The sequence below is a fragment of the Gouania willdenowi genome, chromosome 6, assembly GCF_900634775.1.
Source record: "Gouania willdenowi chromosome 6, fGouWil2.1, whole genome shotgun sequence".
Taxonomy (NCBI): Eukaryota; Metazoa; Chordata; class Actinopteri; order Blenniiformes; family Gobiesocidae; genus Gouania; species Gouania willdenowi.
In genome coordinates this window covers 39,817,660-39,835,961 of record NC_041049.1, presented here as the reverse complement: position 1 = coordinate 39,835,961, position 18,302 = coordinate 39,817,660, and the positions used below count along the sequence as shown (strand labels likewise).

General features: G+C 45.4%; 1 protein-coding gene across 2 annotated transcripts; it reads left to right on the top strand.

Annotated features, from left to right (window-relative positions):
* Positions 1-833: 833 nt before the first annotated feature.
* bbs10 (Bardet-Biedl syndrome 10) lies at positions 834-18,092 on the top strand. Of its 2 annotated transcripts, XM_028450751.1 has the most exons (4): positions 839-880; positions 9,575-9,775; positions 12,706-13,602; positions 17,431-18,092. In XM_028450751.1, the coding sequence occupies exons 2-4, from the start codon at positions 9,585-9,587 to the stop codon at positions 18,077-18,079; spliced, it is 1,737 nt and encodes a 578-aa protein (XP_028306552.1). In that variant the 5' UTR covers positions 839-880; positions 9,575-9,584; the 3' UTR covers positions 18,080-18,092. The 2 variants fall into 2 exon arrangements, with proteins under 2 accessions (XP_028306553.1, XP_028306552.1); XM_028450752.1 differs by lacking the exon at positions 9,575-9,775 and having other exon boundaries at positions 834-880.
* Positions 18,093-18,302: the final 210 nt, after the last annotated feature.

The window sequence follows — 18,302 nt, the reverse complement described above, 5'->3', positions numbered from 1 at the left end:
AGTGTTAAGAAACGGTGTTCAGGTGGGCGGAGCCAGGTAGAAACCCAGGGTTTCTTTGATAAAACCTGCCAGCGACCAGGTTTAGTTTACGGACAATGGCAACATGGTAACATACTCAGAGAAGAACATACCTCGCTTTTTGGACTGAGATACTCAGAGTTTCCATCATTTGAGCCTAAACATACTCAGAGTTTGAACATAACCCGCTTTATGGAATACCCCTCAGAGGGGTCCTCTCCGGATGTCTATGCGCACAACTACACAAACGTCAAACGACCTAGAACTAAAATGTACTCATGCTCTTCTTCTTTTCCTTCTCCTGCTTTAGGTTATGGCAGGCTAGACGTAGCAAAGTGACATTACTGCCCCCACAGGTCACAAATAGAAGTTTGGATGGCTCACAAAAAATTAAAATTAAAATTAAAAAAAATACAAAAAAAAAAAAAAACAATAACATAAAAATCTCGTGGCACGAGAACTCGTCACACCCCAAGTTTCTATATTTCTGTTTGTTTATTAAATTTGTTAGTTTATTGTCAGAATTTTATTTCTTCTTTTTCAAGGATGAAATGTATGTGTATGTTTGCATTTAATGTGTTCTTTCTTACTCAAATAGCTAGTATTTCAGTTTTTCTCTCATAGAACGGTGAGGTGGTTTATATAACACTAATGGCTTCTCTTGACCTCTCCTGTTAAGTTTCTAATTCAATTTGATTTAATCCTTTATTGTGTGTTAAACTAATAAACAATAAATATAAAAACGTTGCAGTTATACCATAAAACCAGTGGGTGTCAGTACTGACTCGTACTGTGAATAACAGAAACCACAGAAGAAGAGTTGTTGCTAGGAGACGGACAGCAGCGTCCTGCCTGAGCTACGGTGAGTCCTCTTTAACCTTAAAACACACCATTTTGTTACTTTAAACGCCATAAATGTACAAACCTGAAGTCAGGGTACTTGAGTCGCGGATGCGTTCCGTGGGTGAGAACATTAGGGAAGGAAACTCGATGCTAACACCTTACAGCCATGGTTAGCTAGCTAACCGTGATTTAAAGAGGGTAAGTGACCTGCAGTGAGCTCAGTGTTCGTGGGAGAAGATGTGCAGATGTGGACAGGTTTTAGTTTTAAAGTCACAGCTTTTTAGCTCATCGATCCTGTTGATCGGCAGCCATGCTTGTGTCACAGCTAGAAAGTGCAACAGTTGGTATTGATTCGATACCAAGTAAATGCAGGGCCAGTATCGCCGATACCAATGGCGCGTTCTTTCTAATTCGTACTTTGTGAGGTAAAATGGTAAATGGACTTGATTTATATAGCGCTTTATCACCACACTGAAGCAGTCCCAAAGCGCTTTACATATCAGCTCATTCACCCAATCACTCTCACATTCACACACAAGTGGGACAAATATTATGTTTCCAAAAATAAATGTTTTTCCTGATGCAATGTGGTAAAACTAATGAACAATTAATACATGATTATAAGACACAAAGCCAAGCTACAATGGCCTCATGTAAAATATGTTCAATATTGGCAAGTGGTGAAATAACCCAAAGTTGAGGTCCAAAATAAAAATGAAGAAGTCACATAATGAAAAAATGTTTTCAAATTAAATCCCAAGAAAGTGAAACCTTTATACTATAAATTAAAACAGAGATCAGATTATTATTATTATTATTTTCTGTTACGTTCCCACATGCAGTTATGGGACAATGAAAATAGTATTAAAAAAAGTTTTGGGGTTTTTTTGGATTTCAAGAGCGTGTCACCCAAGAACCAATACACATATGTGACTAATCATTAGTGATGTGAACAGTTTATGTACATAGCTCAAAGCTGATCAAATCACAGGGAGCTGAGGCATATGCTAAGTTGTAACGCAAACATGTTCCAGATCCAAACCCACACTAACTTCTTTACTATTTTGAGGAGCTGACATGTCCACCAGATAGGATGTATAGCAGATCCCCCCCCCCCCCGAATTGTTCATATCTCAAAAAGTATTCATCCAATCAAACTAACAATTTACTGTGTGACTATTGAATAAACACAGAAGGTACAAAAATCTGAAATGTTTCAGAACGAAGTGCGGTGGATGTCCTGAAAATTTTTTGAAATGACATGGAATGATCATTTTGCAAATTACAATTGTATCCGGATACAATGTTTTTTTTTTAATCAATACTATTATGAATATTGATACTTTTCACAACTCTAGTGATTATGTTCATATTTTAATTAGTAGTGTAAATAACTACCTTTGCTTCATTTGATACTCCTCGAGCTTTAAAGAAACTAATGTTGTGAGATGTGTCTAACTTGAATGTGTTTCAGGTAGGGCAGCTCAGTGTGTGAATGTGAGTGACGTAGTGTGTGCACGCACGCACAGGTGTGTGCGAAAGGAAGTTGCGGAGGAAGGAGGTGTGTGCATGCCGATGGGAGGGTCTCACACGGCTACCGGGATAGATAGCGAGGCTATGTTCATATTGCAGAAAGAAAATAAAGTGCAGCTTTGACACAACCACACGGCCTGTTTTTTATATTGTAGCGTCCCACAGAACGCTGGAAAGGACGACAACCTTCTTTCTTGTTAGCCGCTTTATTCCCGTACAGAACTGCGGTTACTGTCGGCCGTAACCACGCCAAACACAACAAAAAAAAATGGGTCAAAGCTTATCAGGCTCCTCTCATTCATTCATCTCCCAGCTCTCCACACACACACACAGGGGCTCACTTCCTCTCTCTCCCCCCGCCCCCTCGTTCACTCAGCCACTCACATCCCAGCTCCCCAAAAGGTGCATTCAAAGAACAAGCGATAATTGGAATCATCAACATTAACATTAGAACGACAACACTACAACTATAAAACATGCAGGGATGTTACACTGCCCCCCCCTTACTGAATCCCTCGCCCCGAGGGATCGCACAAAAAGTCTCTGAGGTACCTAGGGGGTCTTAATTGTCTCTGGGGCCTCCCCACATGGGACACAAGGGCCCGTGTCTGTTGTCCTGTAGTATCCTGGGACTGAGCAGGGGGCGAGTTTAGGGTTGAGGGGGATTGTGGGGGGTCAGCAGCCCATGGTTCTGGGGGTGTGGCTGCTCTGTTCCTCCGGAGGATTGTCAGGGGTCTAGGAAGTTGGCAGGGGCGTGCATCGCCTCTGTACGGGGCCAGCCTGTCTCTGTGGAGGGCCACCCGTCTTCCCCGAGGTGGCAGCTGAACCCTGTAAACCACCTCTCCAAGCTTTTCCAACACTTCACACGGCCCCAGCCAGTGACAGTCTAACTTAGGGCACCGGCCCTTCTTTCGCTTCGGGCTATAAACCCAGACTAAGTCACCAGCCCCAAAGTCTGTCCCTCTGGTCTTCATGTCATAGTTTCGTTTTTGTCTCATTCCCGCTTTCTCTAGCTGGTCCCGGGCAAACGAGTGGGCTGACTCCATCCTGTCTTGGAGGCGCCTGGCATATTCTGGTCCCGGTGGAACCATCGGTGTATCTGGAGGTTTTCCAAATGCCATTTCCGCAGGGGTTCGCAGTTCCCGTCCCAACATAAGCAGGGCAGGCGTGCATGCTGTAGACTCCTGTACAGCAGACCTGTAGGCCAGCAAGACAAGGGGGAGGTGCATGTCCCAGTCCCGTTGGTGTTCTGCAGTGAGGATGGCAAGTTGTTTTGCCAGGGTTCTGTTAAACCGCTCAACGAGTCCGTCACTCTGGGGGTGTAAAGGGGTAGTCCGTGTTTTTTGCATTCCAAGGCGTTCACACATGGTGGAGAAAACTGCTGACTCAAAGTTCCTCCCCTGGTCGCTATGGATAGTCTCTGCAGCCCCAAATCTGGAGAACATGCCCTCGACCAGCATATCCACCACAGTTTCTGCTTCTTGGTCTGGTAAAGCATACGCCTCTGGCCACTTTGTGAAGTAATCCATAGCGACCAGGACATAGCGGTTCCCCTTGTCTGTGCGCGGGAACGGACCCATAATGTCTACTGCTACTCTCTCCATCGGGGCTCCCACTGCCAGCTGCTGGAGCGGGGCGCGTGATTGATCTGGGGGGCCCTTGTGCGCTGTGCAAAGGTCGCAGCGGCGGCAAAAGTCCTCAACATCTCTCCTGAGCTGACCCCAGTAGAAACTTTGACGAAGCCGACGGAGGGTTTTGGAAACTCCAAAGTGTCCCGCTCCAGTCGTTCCATGACAGGAGTTTAACACAGCTTCTCTGAGGCCCCTGGGGACCACCACCTGCCACTTACTTTCACCTGTAGCCGGCTCTTTCCAGGCTCTCTGAAGCACTCCATCTTTCACCCTGAGAGCAGTGAACTTTTCAAACAGTCCTTTTGTGGCAGGCGAGCACCCAGTGACTTCATTCCATTGTGGTTTTCGTCTAGCTTCCACCCACTGTAGCACCGGTTGGAGGTCGGCATCCTGTTCCTGTTGTGCTCTCCATTCCGCTGAGTCAACAACCTGCACTGCATTGCAGCCTGGCCCATTTCCGCTATACATGGGGTCTCGCTCCTCCTCAGCACGGAGTTCTCCTTCCCGGGCCTCTCTCTTCCCGCAGTACCGGCATCCATCGGGGGCACAGGGGCGCCGGGACATGGCATCAGCGTTGCCATGGCGAGCTCCTGCTCGGTACTCGACTTTGAAGGAAAATGGTGCCAGTTCCTCCAGCCAGCGTGCAAACTGCCCCTCTGGCTCCTTAAAAGACATTAACCACTGGAGTGCCGCGTGGTCAGTTCGGACAGTGAAGGGCAGGCCACACAGATAATATTTGAAGTTCTTTATCGCCCTCACTATAGCTAGAAGCTCTCTGCGAGTCACACAGTAGCGTCTTTCAGCCTTGTTGAAGGTTCTGCTGAAGTACGCGACTACCTTCTCCCCCTCCGGCCCCACCTGGCTCAACACCGCTCCAGTTCCGACATCGCTGGCATCCGTGTCCAAAAGAAACGGCAGGCTGGGGTCCGGTGGGGTGAGGATGGGCGACTCTGTCAGGGCATTCTTAAGACAGTTGAAAGCCTGCTCACAGTCTGGGGTCCAGGCAAAGTCCTTGTCTTTCTGCTGCAGGCGAAATAGGGGTGCAGCAATGCAGGAAAAACCACGCACAAACCGCCGGTAGTAGGACGCTAGTCCAATGAAGCTCTTCAGCTCTCTCAGGTTGGTGGGGCTTGGCCAGTCCTTTACCACCTGCACCTTCTCCTCTAGTGTGCTGATGCCCTCACCACCGATCTTGTGCCCCAAAAACTCCAGCTCTCTTTTCATGAAGCAGCATTTGTCTGGGTGGAGCCTCAACCCGGCCGCTGCTATTTTTTGTAGGGTGCGGCGCAGGGACGCCAAAGCTGCCTCAAAGGAGCTCCCATGCACCAGGATGTCGTCCAAATAGACCAGACACTCCTGTCGGGGGATATCAGCCAAAACCTTTTCCATCAACCGTTCAAACGTGGCGGGGGCATTGCACAGACCGAAGGGAAGAACTCGAAACTGCCACAGCCCCCTGCCAGTGCAGAAGGCCGTCTTTGGTTTGGCTACAGGGCTGAGGGGTACCTGCCAGTACCCGCTACGCAGGTCCAAGGAGGAGAACCAGGATGAGCCAGCAACCAAGTCCAGGGACTCATCGATGCGGGGCAGCGGGTACGAGTCCTTCCTGGTCACATTGTTCAGCGGCCTGTAATCGACACAAAATCTCATTTTAGCACTATTCTTTTTGTTTACCATCACAACCCCTGAGGCCCAGGGACTGCTCGAAGGTTCAATGATGCCTGTCTTTAGCATCTCATCTATTGCTGTTTCAGCAGCAGTCTGATGAGCCAGGGGAAGGCGGCGGGGGCGTGTTCTAATGGGCCGTGCATCTCCAGTTTCAATGTCATGCTGCACTAAGTGAGTTAGACCCACTTCATCTTCTGTCAGTGCAAAAATGTCCTTAAAATCCGATAACACCTGCCACAGCTCATCTTGTTGCCTGGAATCCAAGTTGTGGCAGCTGCGTTTCCACACTTCTCTCACCACCGACAGTCTATCTCCATCCTCCCCAGTAGGCTGTTGGTCCAGGGCAGGAGGGAGTATGACCCCTGGAGAGTGGAGGATGGGGGGCTGCAGAACAGCAGGATTGGCTGGGGAAGGGGGATGCAGCAGCTGGTATTCCTCCGTCGCTCCATTGGGCACCATTTTGACTGTGGGGCCCTCATGAAAGGCTAGTGTGCTCTTCCCCAGGTCCAACACACATTGTTGGATGCGCAGGAAGTCCAGACCCAATATGCAGGGGTCCTGTACCGCTGCAACCCACACCTTAACGTTCACTGTCCATCCCCCAACCGATACGGTTACTACCCCCCTTCCCAGCATGGGGGCCAGCTCACCAGTCACAGTTCGTAATTTCACAACAGTAGGTTCCAATTGCGTCCCTGCTGGCACCATGTCGGGTCTCACCAGTGTTGCAGTAGAGCCAGTGTCAACCAGGGCCGTGCATGGAGCCCCCGCAAGGGTGATGGGGACATGGCAAAAGTGTCCTGCATGGGTCCAACCCACCACTCTCACGACCTCTGCGCCATCGTCTGTTTCTGGGGGGAGTGGAGCCCCGCTGCCTCGGCTGTACAGTTTGGCCCCGTCTATGGGTAACAGGGCAGGATGGGACCCAGAAGACAGGGCCTGCGTGGTCCCCTCTACGCAGACCCAGGTGCGTTTCCCTGAGCACCAGCATGCTTTGGGCACCGCACGCTGATGTGGCCAGGCTGGCCGCACGTCCAGCAAACAGGGGGGCCCCGGCGAGGGCGGGCGTTGCCGCCTGTCGACTGCAGCGACATGGCTCTGATCATTTCCGTTAACTCAGCAGCCCAGACTGGCTTCTCTTGACCTGAGTCTTGCTGGGTCACGGTTCTCACGACAGGTCCGCTTCGACCATGGTCACTCTCAGCAGCAGTCCCCACAGCTTCTCTTTCCACAGCCAGCTCCAAAGCTTCTTGTAAACTGCGGGGGTGTGCCAGCTGCGTTTGAATGCGTAGCTCTCTAGGGGTTATGGCTCTAATAAACTGGTCTCTGGCTAGCTCATCTTGCACATAAGTGGGCATGTGGGCATAAGCTTTCCTCGCCAGAGTCTCAATGTCATTGGCCAGAACTCGTAGTGGTTCACCGGATTGTCTCTGCCTGTTTGTCAGCTCTGTGCGCAGGACACTAGGCTGTGTACACTGTCCAAATCGCCTCTGTAGGGCTCCAACCAGAGCCCCATAATCATCTCTTTCAGCCGGGCTCAACAACAGCAAGCATGCCAGGGCATCATCAGTGAGGCAAAGGGCTAATTGGAGTGCTTTAGTGTCCACAGGCCAGGCTTCTGCACGTGCCAATAGTTCAAATTGGGCATGAAAGGCCTCCCAGTCTGCCTTACCGGAGTATTTTGGCGTTTTTACATGTGGACGGATACACAGGGCGCCGCCATATTTGTTTACATCTGGTGCCGCGTCACTTCCGGTGTGATTTCCCGCGTCAGAGCGCCGCTCCGCGCCACGCTGACCGAACCCGGCGTCAGCTGCTAGCTTCCTGGCCGTCCGTCTAAGGCGAGCCTTGTGCTCCTCCGTCCGGTCAAAGTCACTCCCACGTCTCGGAGAACCAGTGTACTCACTGTCCATAGCTTCCTGCTTAACTCTCGGCCGGGCACCGGCCCCACTTCCAGCTGCCATCCTCTCTTTAGGCTGATGAGCAGTGTCGCCAGCTGCGGTCAGCAGTCCGGTGCTCTCGCTTTTACTTCTGACACCAATGTAGCGTCCCACAGAACGCTGGAAAGGACGACAACCTTCTTTCTTGTTAGCCGCTTTATTCCCGTACAGAACTGCGGTTACTGTCGGCCGTAACCACGCCAAACACAACAAAAAAAAATGGGTCAAAGCTTATCAGGCTCCTCTCATTCATTCATCTCCCAGCTCTCCACACACACACACAGGGGCTCACTTCCTCTCTCTCCCCCCGCCCCCTCATTCACTCAGCCACTCACATCCCAGCTCCCCAAAAGGTGCATTCAAAGAACAAGCGATAATTGGAATCATCAACATTAACATTAGAACGACAACACTACAACTATAAAACATGCAGGGATGTTACAATATATTTATCCTGACGGTACCAACTTTGACGAGCATGAGGTATATGGGAGTTAACCCGGGGGAGAAGCAGCCTCCGGCCCTGCAGTATACATATCTCCCCTGTGTCTTTCAACCACGGTTGGGAGACTCAACACAAAAGGATTTAACACTACAATATGTTAAGGTTTCATCTATACAGACAACTATTTTTTTAGGAAATTTACTTTGATCTCCTGACACGTTTTGGCTGTCAACTGCCAGTTGTCCTCAGAGGCAGAAAGAAGACAAAAGGAACTTTCTGAAATTACTACACGCAAGTCAAGAAAACATTAAAGCGATCAGCAAACTCCTCTGAAGGAGACTGGCAGTTGACAGTCGAACCATGTCAGGAGATCAAAGTCCATCCATCCATCCATCCATCTTCAAACCCGCTAATTCCCGTTTATCAGGGTCGCGGGGGTCTGCCGGTGCCAATTTCCGGCTCTCATTGGGCACTGGGCGGGGGTACCCCCTGGACAGGGCGCCAGTCCATCGCAGGGCAACATAGACAGACAACCACTCACTCTCTCATTCACTCCTATGGGCAATTTAGAGACTCCAATCAACCTTACGGTCATGTTTTTAGATTGTGGGAGGAAGCCGGAGTACCCGGAGGAAACCCACGCAGCACGGGGAGAACATGCAAACTCCACACTCCACTCCAGGTGTCCACCCCAGGGCTTGAACTCAGGACCTTCTTGCTGTGAGGGGGACGTGCTAACCACTAAGCCACCGTGTGGAGATCAAAGTCAGTTTCCGAAAAAAAGTTACCTGAATAAATGAAACCTTAAGGTCAGGGGGGCTAATCCGACCCTTTAGAGCGTCCAATGTGTTCTGCAAGAGAAGTGACAGTGAAAACATGAATCATGGTGTATATTACTAACTAATTCAGTTGTAGATATCTCAGTCTATACAAATACACAAACTCCAAAATATGTACAGGCCTCACAGTTTTTCCATGCTTATATGAGCTGATGCAGTAATTTTTTAAACACATCTTATTGAAAAATCTCAAAATATTTCCAAAGTCCTTACATTTTCCTTTAATTATTCCACAAGATTTTCCCAAATTAATAGAATGAAAATTTTCAAAAAGAAGAAAAAATAAACTTGCTGGATCTATAAATGAACTGTTTGGAGAAGTTTTACATTAAAGATATGTTGTACATGTGATTTTTTTTTACCATAGGCTAGGCTAAATGCTAATTTAAGTTTAACACATTTGTACATTAAGATTTATTGAATTCAACAAAGTTTGGTTTATTCTGAAGTGAGTTTACATGTGCTTAAAAAAAAGAAAGAAGGTATGACTTTTGCTAAATTTCTTCTGTTTTAAGGCACATAACTGGAATCTAAAATGTTACGACAGGTTGAAGGGATTTTTTACTTTGATCATTAATAATGGATGATTACTTTTTTTTTTTTGGTTTTCTAAAGCGTGATGGTTCTTTTTAAGTGATTTTGAAAATCTATGTCTAGAGATGTGAGGATGACATCGTGGGAGCGTCTCCACCTAAACAACGTCTTTCAGACGGTGTGTGCGCTGGAGTCCGTGGTTCTCCGCAGCTTCGGCCCTGAAGGAGGCCACGTGTTGTTCACACGGGACACGGGCCAGGCGTTGCTGACCCGGAACGGGACGCGGATTCTCAAAGCTCTGCAGCTGCAGCATCCAGTGGCTCGGTGTGAGATCTGATTCTTTATTTGACTGCTAACCAGAGGTGTAAAGAGTACTGATATATCTACTCAAGTAGAAGTACTGTTACTTGATTTAAATTGTACTCAAGCATAAGTAAATCACACATAAAATACTCAAGTACAAGCAAAAAGTAGCTCAATTAAACAGGACTCAAAGTAAAAGTTACTAGTTGTTTTCACCCCTACATTTATTTTTGGTAATACATCTTGCCACAGTTCCCTTGTATACAGTAAACATCTCATGTTTAAACTTATAAAGGAAGAAATCAAATCTTACTCAATTGGAACTTAATTTATTTTCCACAAAGGCATCTGTATAAAATAAAGTATAGATACATTAATAAACTCCTGGCAACCAAGATGGCCGCATCTACAGACCGTGGAGATGCCGCTTCTCAGTCACCATCAGAAATAGACATTTTATCACTAATTTGTTGCCTTTCTAATAAGCTAAAAGAAAGAAATATGAGCGACTCACCACGTACACGGACACGGATGTACAACAGTCAACAGCGCTGTCGTCATTCTTTCGTAGTATTCTACGTGACAATGATACAGTTCCCTGGGAGATTTCAGGTTCACGATTGCCCTGTTCAACGCCACGCCAGCCATCATGGGCTGAAGTTGTCATTTGCGGACAAGAGAAAAACATGGAAAATGACGTCCCTCCTCCGCTCACTTTCCACAATCGTTTTGAAGCCCTCTCATATGAAAATGGAGACGACCACAGTCCAATTGAGCCGACTGAAACAACTACCAGGAAAACGTCTCCGCCACAGCTGGGACTGAATTCTCATTGGTCCAAATCCTCCGTAGCCCTTCTGCTTTTTCTTCCGGCAACAAGAAGGTGGATAATTAACCACTCAGCAGCAATCGCCTTTCTTTTTGTGCTCAATGTTCATGTACTTTGTGAAAAAAAATAAAAAATTTCGGGGGAAAAGGCGATCGCCAGTGGGGCGTTTACTATCCGTTGGGACAGTGGGACATTAGCCAATATAAATCATGGGACACAGACACAGAAGCATTGTTTACTGGCTTTTATTTTCTATAATAACCCCATGGAATCAGCTGTACGTTCCAGCCAACACCGATGTTTTGTAGACTATAACCGAGGGGGGTAGGTCCCCTACGAGCCCCCCGCCTCGGACGCTGGATGGCGGGTGTGAGCTGGCTGGGTGGGTGGCTCCATCGGAGGTGTGCTTCCCTTGGTGACATTGTCAACGCACAATGCTGTAAAGCGCCATTCATATTGTAACAGACTGAGTCTTATGTTACTGAGTTATGTTCCATGTGTAGTTTATTCAATGTTTAACAGGTGTTGTGGTTTCCCAAGGCATTTGAAGCATTGTTGTTACGTGCAGCTTTCTCTGCCAATGTTCATCTTTGTTTACATGTGTTCTGCTTGTTGATTGGCTGGGAGGCTGAGGAAGGGCGGGCGTAAGCGGAGAATGAGGCATACATAATGTTTTAAAGACTTCCATTAAAGGCTGATAAACCTTTGATAACGGCTCGAGTCACATCATTACAATACAGTATAAAACACATGGGCCGCACTAGCATTACATTTTCACATTGTCCTGCGGGCCACAAATTATCATCCCACGTGCCATGAGAATGAGACCTCTGATCTAGAGGATGACAGCTGCTATCACCAAAGATCTCCATTATACCTCAAATCGCAGAAAACTGAAATTTCAAGCATTACCATTCCATATGGGATTAAGCCTATTTTTTTTGCATTTGAACAATATCTTAAACAAGTTGAGACTTGACTTATGTACTGCTATACTATATGAAGTGAATTGCTTGATTGCATAAAAAGTGAGTATAATATGTATATAATATACTAACCCTAATACCCCACTTCTGATCCTTGTTGTATACCCATCACACTGCTTACACGCCATGCAATACATACTCATTCCACTCACACATAGTTTAGCACCAGGTGTTTCCATGCAGGCAGACCTGCTAATACTGTCATGTTTTTCTGCAGTCTGTGCCCTCTTCTTCTTGACGCTGGAGCTGGCAGTTCCTGATCTGTGGTTCACGGCTCGACTAGTCTGGGACACTCTGATGTTTTATCTCTCTGACCTGTCCTGTTCTCCTCTTTTTGTCTGATACGTGATTACAGAATCTCTCCTGGTCAGTTCTGGTCAGACTGCCCTAAGCCGGCCAAATACCATCGTACACTAATAGCATTTACCAAGGTCTTTTCTTGGAGGCTCTGTCATTGTTATGACAACATACAGAACAACGGCAGATTCGCTGAGGCACACTGAAACATCTGAATCCCAGACTGGTCTGTTTTCCAAAACCCCTTGACAAATAAACCCTGTGTCCGCATCTGACCACCAACCCTAAAGCTTGACTCTGTCTCATTCATTCAAAACCATCAGAACACTGTTCACTAACCCCAACCAGTCAAAGCAGATTGTTGTCACCTCTGAGCCCAGTTCTGCTGGAGATTTCTTCCTGTTAAAAGGGAGTTGTTTCTCCCCACTCTGGCTGATGCTTGTTCATGTGTATTTGTTGGGTTTTTTCTTTTTCTTAAGAATTTTATATTTTGATCGCGCTTCCTAACCTGAACCCAAGAAAGTGGTGTTGATCTGTAATGGCACGACTAAGAACATATCTATTATGGTCATGTGAGACCATGAAATGGAAATAAAATATAATCACAAAAAATAATAATTTGCTTAGTAACGGTTGGGTGTAGAAATTTAACAAATTACTTTACCTTTTTTTATAATGTACTTAAGTAAAATTACTGATTTAGAAATATACTTAAAAAAGTAGATGTGCCTATGAAAGCAACTCAATTACAGCACCATTGAGTACTTGTAATCCGTTAATTTAACTTCTGCTACTACCAGTGGTTATTTAAGTGATGTTTCAGTTCCTTGTCTCTGCAGGATGGTGGTGGAGTGTGTGTGTAAACACAGCGCGGCCACGGGCGACGGATCCAAGACGTTTGTTCTGCTGCTGGCGTCGTTACTGCGGACAATTCAAGCGACGACCACCTGCGGAGAAGCGGGACGAGCCTTAGCAGAGCGGCTGCTACTGTTTGCACGGCAGGAGTTCCATCATGTCATCGTTGGTCTGCTCAGATTGTATGGTGGTACGTTAGTTTGGTGGGATGACTTTGTTACACCAGATACTCAGGAATCAGTCCAAACGTTGCTGGTGTCGTTTTTTTCCACTCGTCTCAGTCAAGTTCACAGTGACTTCATCAGTGATGTCACGTGGAAATGGATCCATGGCTGGAGCTTCACCAACACCGGACCCGTCCCGTCACTGCGGTTCTTAAACGATCATTTTTCTGCTTTGCACACGACACTTGCAGGCTTTCCTGTCGGCGCCACACGTTTGATCGAAGGTCAGGTGATCCACAGGGACTTCTCCACTCCGTGCATTCTGATGAACCAGCGTCTAGTCAAAGCTGTCACTGTAACTTCCCCCCTGCTGAGCAACACGATGGATACAGGAGACGTGTTTGCTGTGGGCGACATAGGGGGGGCGAGTATCGTGCATTACGGCGCCTGGATGGAAAGGTCACTCCGGTGTGTAATAGCAAACCTGCAGACTTTGGGTGTGCGTGTGATTCTGTCTGCAGTGACGCAGCCCCCGGCTCTGCTTTCTGCTGCCACACAAGCAGGGATGTGTGTCGTAGAGTGTATCAGCGACCATGAACTTTCCCTTTTCACTCACTTAACTGGAACACTTCCTGTGACGGACTGCTGGAAGGTCGAGCCTCAACAACACATCGCTTTGTTGTCATTCTGTCGTCCGCTGCAGCTGGGAGCACACAGGTATCATCACGTTTCTCTTTTTAAATCCATTTAAAGGATCCTCCACTGTTTTTACAAGTTTTGTCTAAAATCTTTGAAATGTCTTTATTCGGTCTATTCCGAACAAACACATTATTATGCACCATTTTCATTTAATTGCCTTTGAGAAATGGGACTACTTTAAAGTTTGAGAGCCTGTGTTCCTCCATTTTTAAATCATATGATTGATGATGTCACACTGCCCCACTTCCTGTAAACATCCCATTGCTTTTTCTTGTAGTAAAGCATTCAGCCAGCTTTAGATCATTTAGCAGCTTTTTCAGTCAAAATGACAACTTGTGCTGCTTTTGGTTGCTCTAAAATAAACAGGAAAAGTTAAAGATGTTGATGTAAACTTTTTTGTTTACAGAAAGAGGATAAAAATAGAAAAGAAATCAGTGACCACAGGGGGTGACAGTACCAATTCTGCAGTTTGCATTCAGAGCACAACTTCTGATTTGCAGTAGACAATGAAGCAAAGAAGAGCTCTCCTCAGAGACCTTTACTCTCCCTTGAACAGTGCACTGACACGCTCTGGTGGCTGAAGTTAGCAAGTATATCACAGACTGTTGGACTCCCACCCAAAAAGACTTCTATTCTAATGGTTTGTGTGTCTTCAACAATCTGTGATTTTTTTCTCTAACTTCAGCCACCAGAGCATGTCAGCGCTATGTTTAAGGGAGAGTAAAGGTCCCTTAGGAGAGCTTTTCTTCTCTGCTCATACCTGTCAGGTATCCCGTTTTGGCTGGGAAACTCCCGTATTTTACCCCTTATTCCCACCATATTCCCATATTAGTATTTTCCCATAAATATCCCGTATTTTAATGTAATAATAATTAAAAGATGCCTTATTAAACTGAACGCCGTCACTAGCCTTGCGAGAACTGCCACCTGAAATGGCCTGAGTGGCAGTTCTCGCGAGATTAGTGCAGACAGCGGCAACAAACCCGGAAACAACTCAGAACAGAGATGATGAATGAAGACATTATGGTGAAAAAACAAAGAACTCATGTAAATACATTGTAAAATGGGACAGAGAGTTTACCTTCCTAAAGAACAGCAGGATGGGACACAGTTACACTTTTTGTAAGATTAGTAACTGAGATTTTAACGTCTACCACAGCGGAAGGAACAACATAAATCACCATGAAAAATCAGCCAATCACAAGCGCCACAAATATACACTGCTTTCAAAAAGTGTTAAAGAATGTAAAGTCTGTAATAAATGTCTAATACGTCATTAGTGAACACCAGAGAACCACATGAGAGAGCATGAGAAATTAAAAGAAAATATATAATGAAAATAAAATGTTAATGTCTATCTTAAAGGAGACATATCATGCCTTTAAATCCTTCCTTTTTACATGTAAATCATACAGTTGTGGTCTATATAAAGCGGAACTGCAATGCTTGGGTCTGAATTCCTCATTATTATAGCTCCACAGACCCCTTTTCTGATGTGCTTCTGAGAGCAACTCGTTTTGGTGCGGTCTCTTTAAATGCAAATGAGACACTGAATACCCCGCCCCCTCTCCAGGTTGCAGAGGTGACATTCGGTTCAACTCCACCCTGTTCGGCCATTTTTGTAGTTTGATAGAAGAGATACGGCTATGTAGCGGCGCAGAAACTTTTTATTCACGTTATTTACAAAATGTCAACAACGGAAGACTTGTCCATCCAGCCTTACATGTTCGAGCCAGAGTCGGACCCGGCGGAGCGAGATGAAAATGAACCTGCAGAACAACGTCTTCATATGGATGTTAACAAGTGAGCTAACACAAGCACCGAACTAACTCCAGCGCCAAGCTAACGTCACGAAATGCTTTTTAATACAGTCTTTTCGGAGACAAAAACGGCAAATTGAAATGACTAATGAAAACTTTTTACTTAAATTAAATCACGTAGGCCATATCATCAAGGATCTAAAACGAGCACACAGCGCTAACATATGAAGACGGTGCAACTGCTAATGTTAACAAAACAATGACGGACGTCTTATCATCACACTTTTTAGCGTTATTTACAGCTTACCGAAGTGCTCTGTTCGTCGTCTCCAAAGATAGAAGGAATTGAACCCTCAATCAGACAAAGTCTTTTGGCAAATCCTTCTTTATACTGGTGGAGGTTGCTGAAGCAGTCATTCTTGAAGTGCTTCGCGCACACAAAAATGACCTTACCCACAGATGTGGGTACATTTCCGTGAAAAATAAAACTCAGCCAGGCACTTTGAAAAGGTTCTGATGCTGGGAGACGTTGTAATGAAGCGTGTGGGTTACTACATCCAACAACCAAACATTTTGACTTATCCTCTCGTAACTTCGGCATCCTGGAGCTTGTACTACAAAATAAAAGCAAGAAATAAGAATGGCGGATTGCTCGAAGTGTTGGGCCTGGGGTCGATGTCCTAATTTGGCAGTTCCGCTGCAAATGCTGTGACGTTATTGTTCAAAAAACGTAATAGAGAATAGAAAATTCAAAACAGATTGCAAAATATGACCAAAACAGAATATAAAGATATCAACGGAGCACCTGAAGAGACTAATTTGAACTTTTCTGTACTTCTAAACAATCTAAATATACAACAAAATGCATTTAAGGGCTAAAAAAGTAGATTTAGCATGATATGTCCCCTTTAAAGACAAGCAACGTGAAATTAACAGTAAATATGCATTGTGTTGACTTGTGTTTACTTTATATACTTACAGGTTATACACATGTTTCATATGCCCATTTATGTTTTTATTTAGGCTGTATTATAATTTAGGAATTAGGGCTGGGCGTTATATTGAGATTCAAGATGTATCTAGTTTTCTATTTTAGCGATATAGAAAACTATAATATTTCATATATCATATGAAACAAAATTTTAGTTTTAGGAGTCGCTGCTTTTACTTCTCAGAACAACATGTAAAGCTCAGTTAGATAGATTTCTGAGAGCACATATTGTGCAGCTGTTTGTTAATAAATGTTCCTGTGTAGCATTTTGCATCAGCAAATTTAACCCAGAATTGTCTTTCTGGTCAGACATTATTTGATAAAATTATCAAGATTTATATCGTATATCACTATTTTGAGAAATTATATTGAGATATGAGTTTTGGTCCATATCACCCAGCCCTAGTAGGAATGTTCACAGCATTTCAATGTTAATAAAGGTCGACCTACCAGATTATAATCACATAATTGTATTTAGTAAGTGGTTGACAAGTGGGTATTTTAGATTTCTTGTACAGCTATCTTAAAATATAAGAGATACTGGAGCTTGGCTGGGCGGGTGGGACGGCTCGTAGTGGGCGCCAGAAAATTTTCCCTTATTTTCAAATACAAAACTTGACAGGTATGACCATGCTTCATTGTCTACTCCCAGACCACAGAGTTGGAACTGTCACCCCCTGAGGTCATCGATTTTTCCTCTGTTTTTATCCTTTTTTGCTAAACAAAATAAATGTACATCGACAAGTTTAACTTTTCCTTGTTTTTTAGAGCAACCAAAAGCAGCACAAGTTGTCATTGTGACTGAAAAAGCTGCTGAATGATCTAAAAAGTAGACTGAATGTTTCACTCCAATAGAAAACAATGGGGCTGTGACATCATCAATCATGTGATTTCTCAAAATGGAGGTACACAGGCTCTAAAACTGTAAAGTAGTCCCATTTTTAAAAGGCAATTAAACTAATATGGTGCATAATAATGTGTTTTGTTAGATAGATCTACTTATAAGGACATGTAAAAAATTTGAGGCCAGATTTGTAAAAACAGTGACGATCACTTTAACAAACATTGTATTTATTCTTCTTTTCCCTCACACAGGTATGTGCACGTAAGCCCTCGTGGGAGTGAGGAAGTCGTCACATCCAGCTCGTGTAGTTTGCTCATTTGTGCTCCAGGAGAAGGGCAGACGGACCAGTACGCAAACGCTTTCCGGGATGCCGTCCGCATGTTGCTAACCGCGTCTACTAACGCATCAGAATCATGTTTACAAACCAACAGCCCGTTTTCCTCTCCTGACTCTGAGGCAGCGTTAGAGCCGGGTTGGCTCGTCACTGGAGGCGGGACGTTTGAGTTCATCCTGAGTTGTTCTCTTTTACAGAACGCCGCTAACGTCGCGCACGCCGATGTTGCTCGGCTCGTAGCTAAAGCTGTGCTGGTCGTCCCTCGTCACATTCTCGGCCCGCGACACTTTTTGGAAACTCAATCCAGGGTCGCCAGTTTTCTTGCCAAACATTCCCACGGCACAAGCTTGGCACAGAGCGAGCAATCTCTGCAGGATCCGAAAGTGAACATTCATGGTTGTAAAACTATCTCTGAATCAGATGTGGGGGTGGAGTCTGTGTCCTGTAAATATCAGCTGCTTCTTGCGGTGCTGCAGTGTCTCACAGGTGTCCTGCGTGTGGACACCATGCTTTGGACTCACATTGTTTCACAACCAGATGCTTCCTGTGAGGACGACGAGGACTGAAAAAAGTGTGAGCATGGAGTGTACAGATACAAATAAATACAGTTGGAATATTTACAAATATTTAAAACGGTCTCCATATTTCAATTTGTTTTTATTACAGCAAAGATTTTAGGTCAGGTCTGATGAGACTCAAAAGAGCTCATAGTGTAGTTAGAGCAGCCTGTGAAACTAGCAGCCTGTGAAATTGGCAGCTCGGTCTAAGTTTGCACAACCGCACAAAATG

Excerpts from the sequence above, each read along its gene's own strand:
- bbs10 (XM_028450751.1), top strand. The coding sequence starts at position 9,585 with ATGACATCGTGGGAGCGTCTCCACCTAAACAACGTCTTTCAGACGGTG. Across the intron at positions 9,776-12,705 it reads CTGCAGCATCCAGTGGCTCG|GATGGTGGTGGAGTGTGTGT; the intron begins GTGTGAGATCTG and ends TTGTCTCTGCAG. Across the intron at positions 13,603-17,430 it reads CTGCAGCTGGGAGCACACAG|GTATGTGCACGTAAGCCCTC; the intron begins GTATCATCACGT and ends TCCCTCACACAG.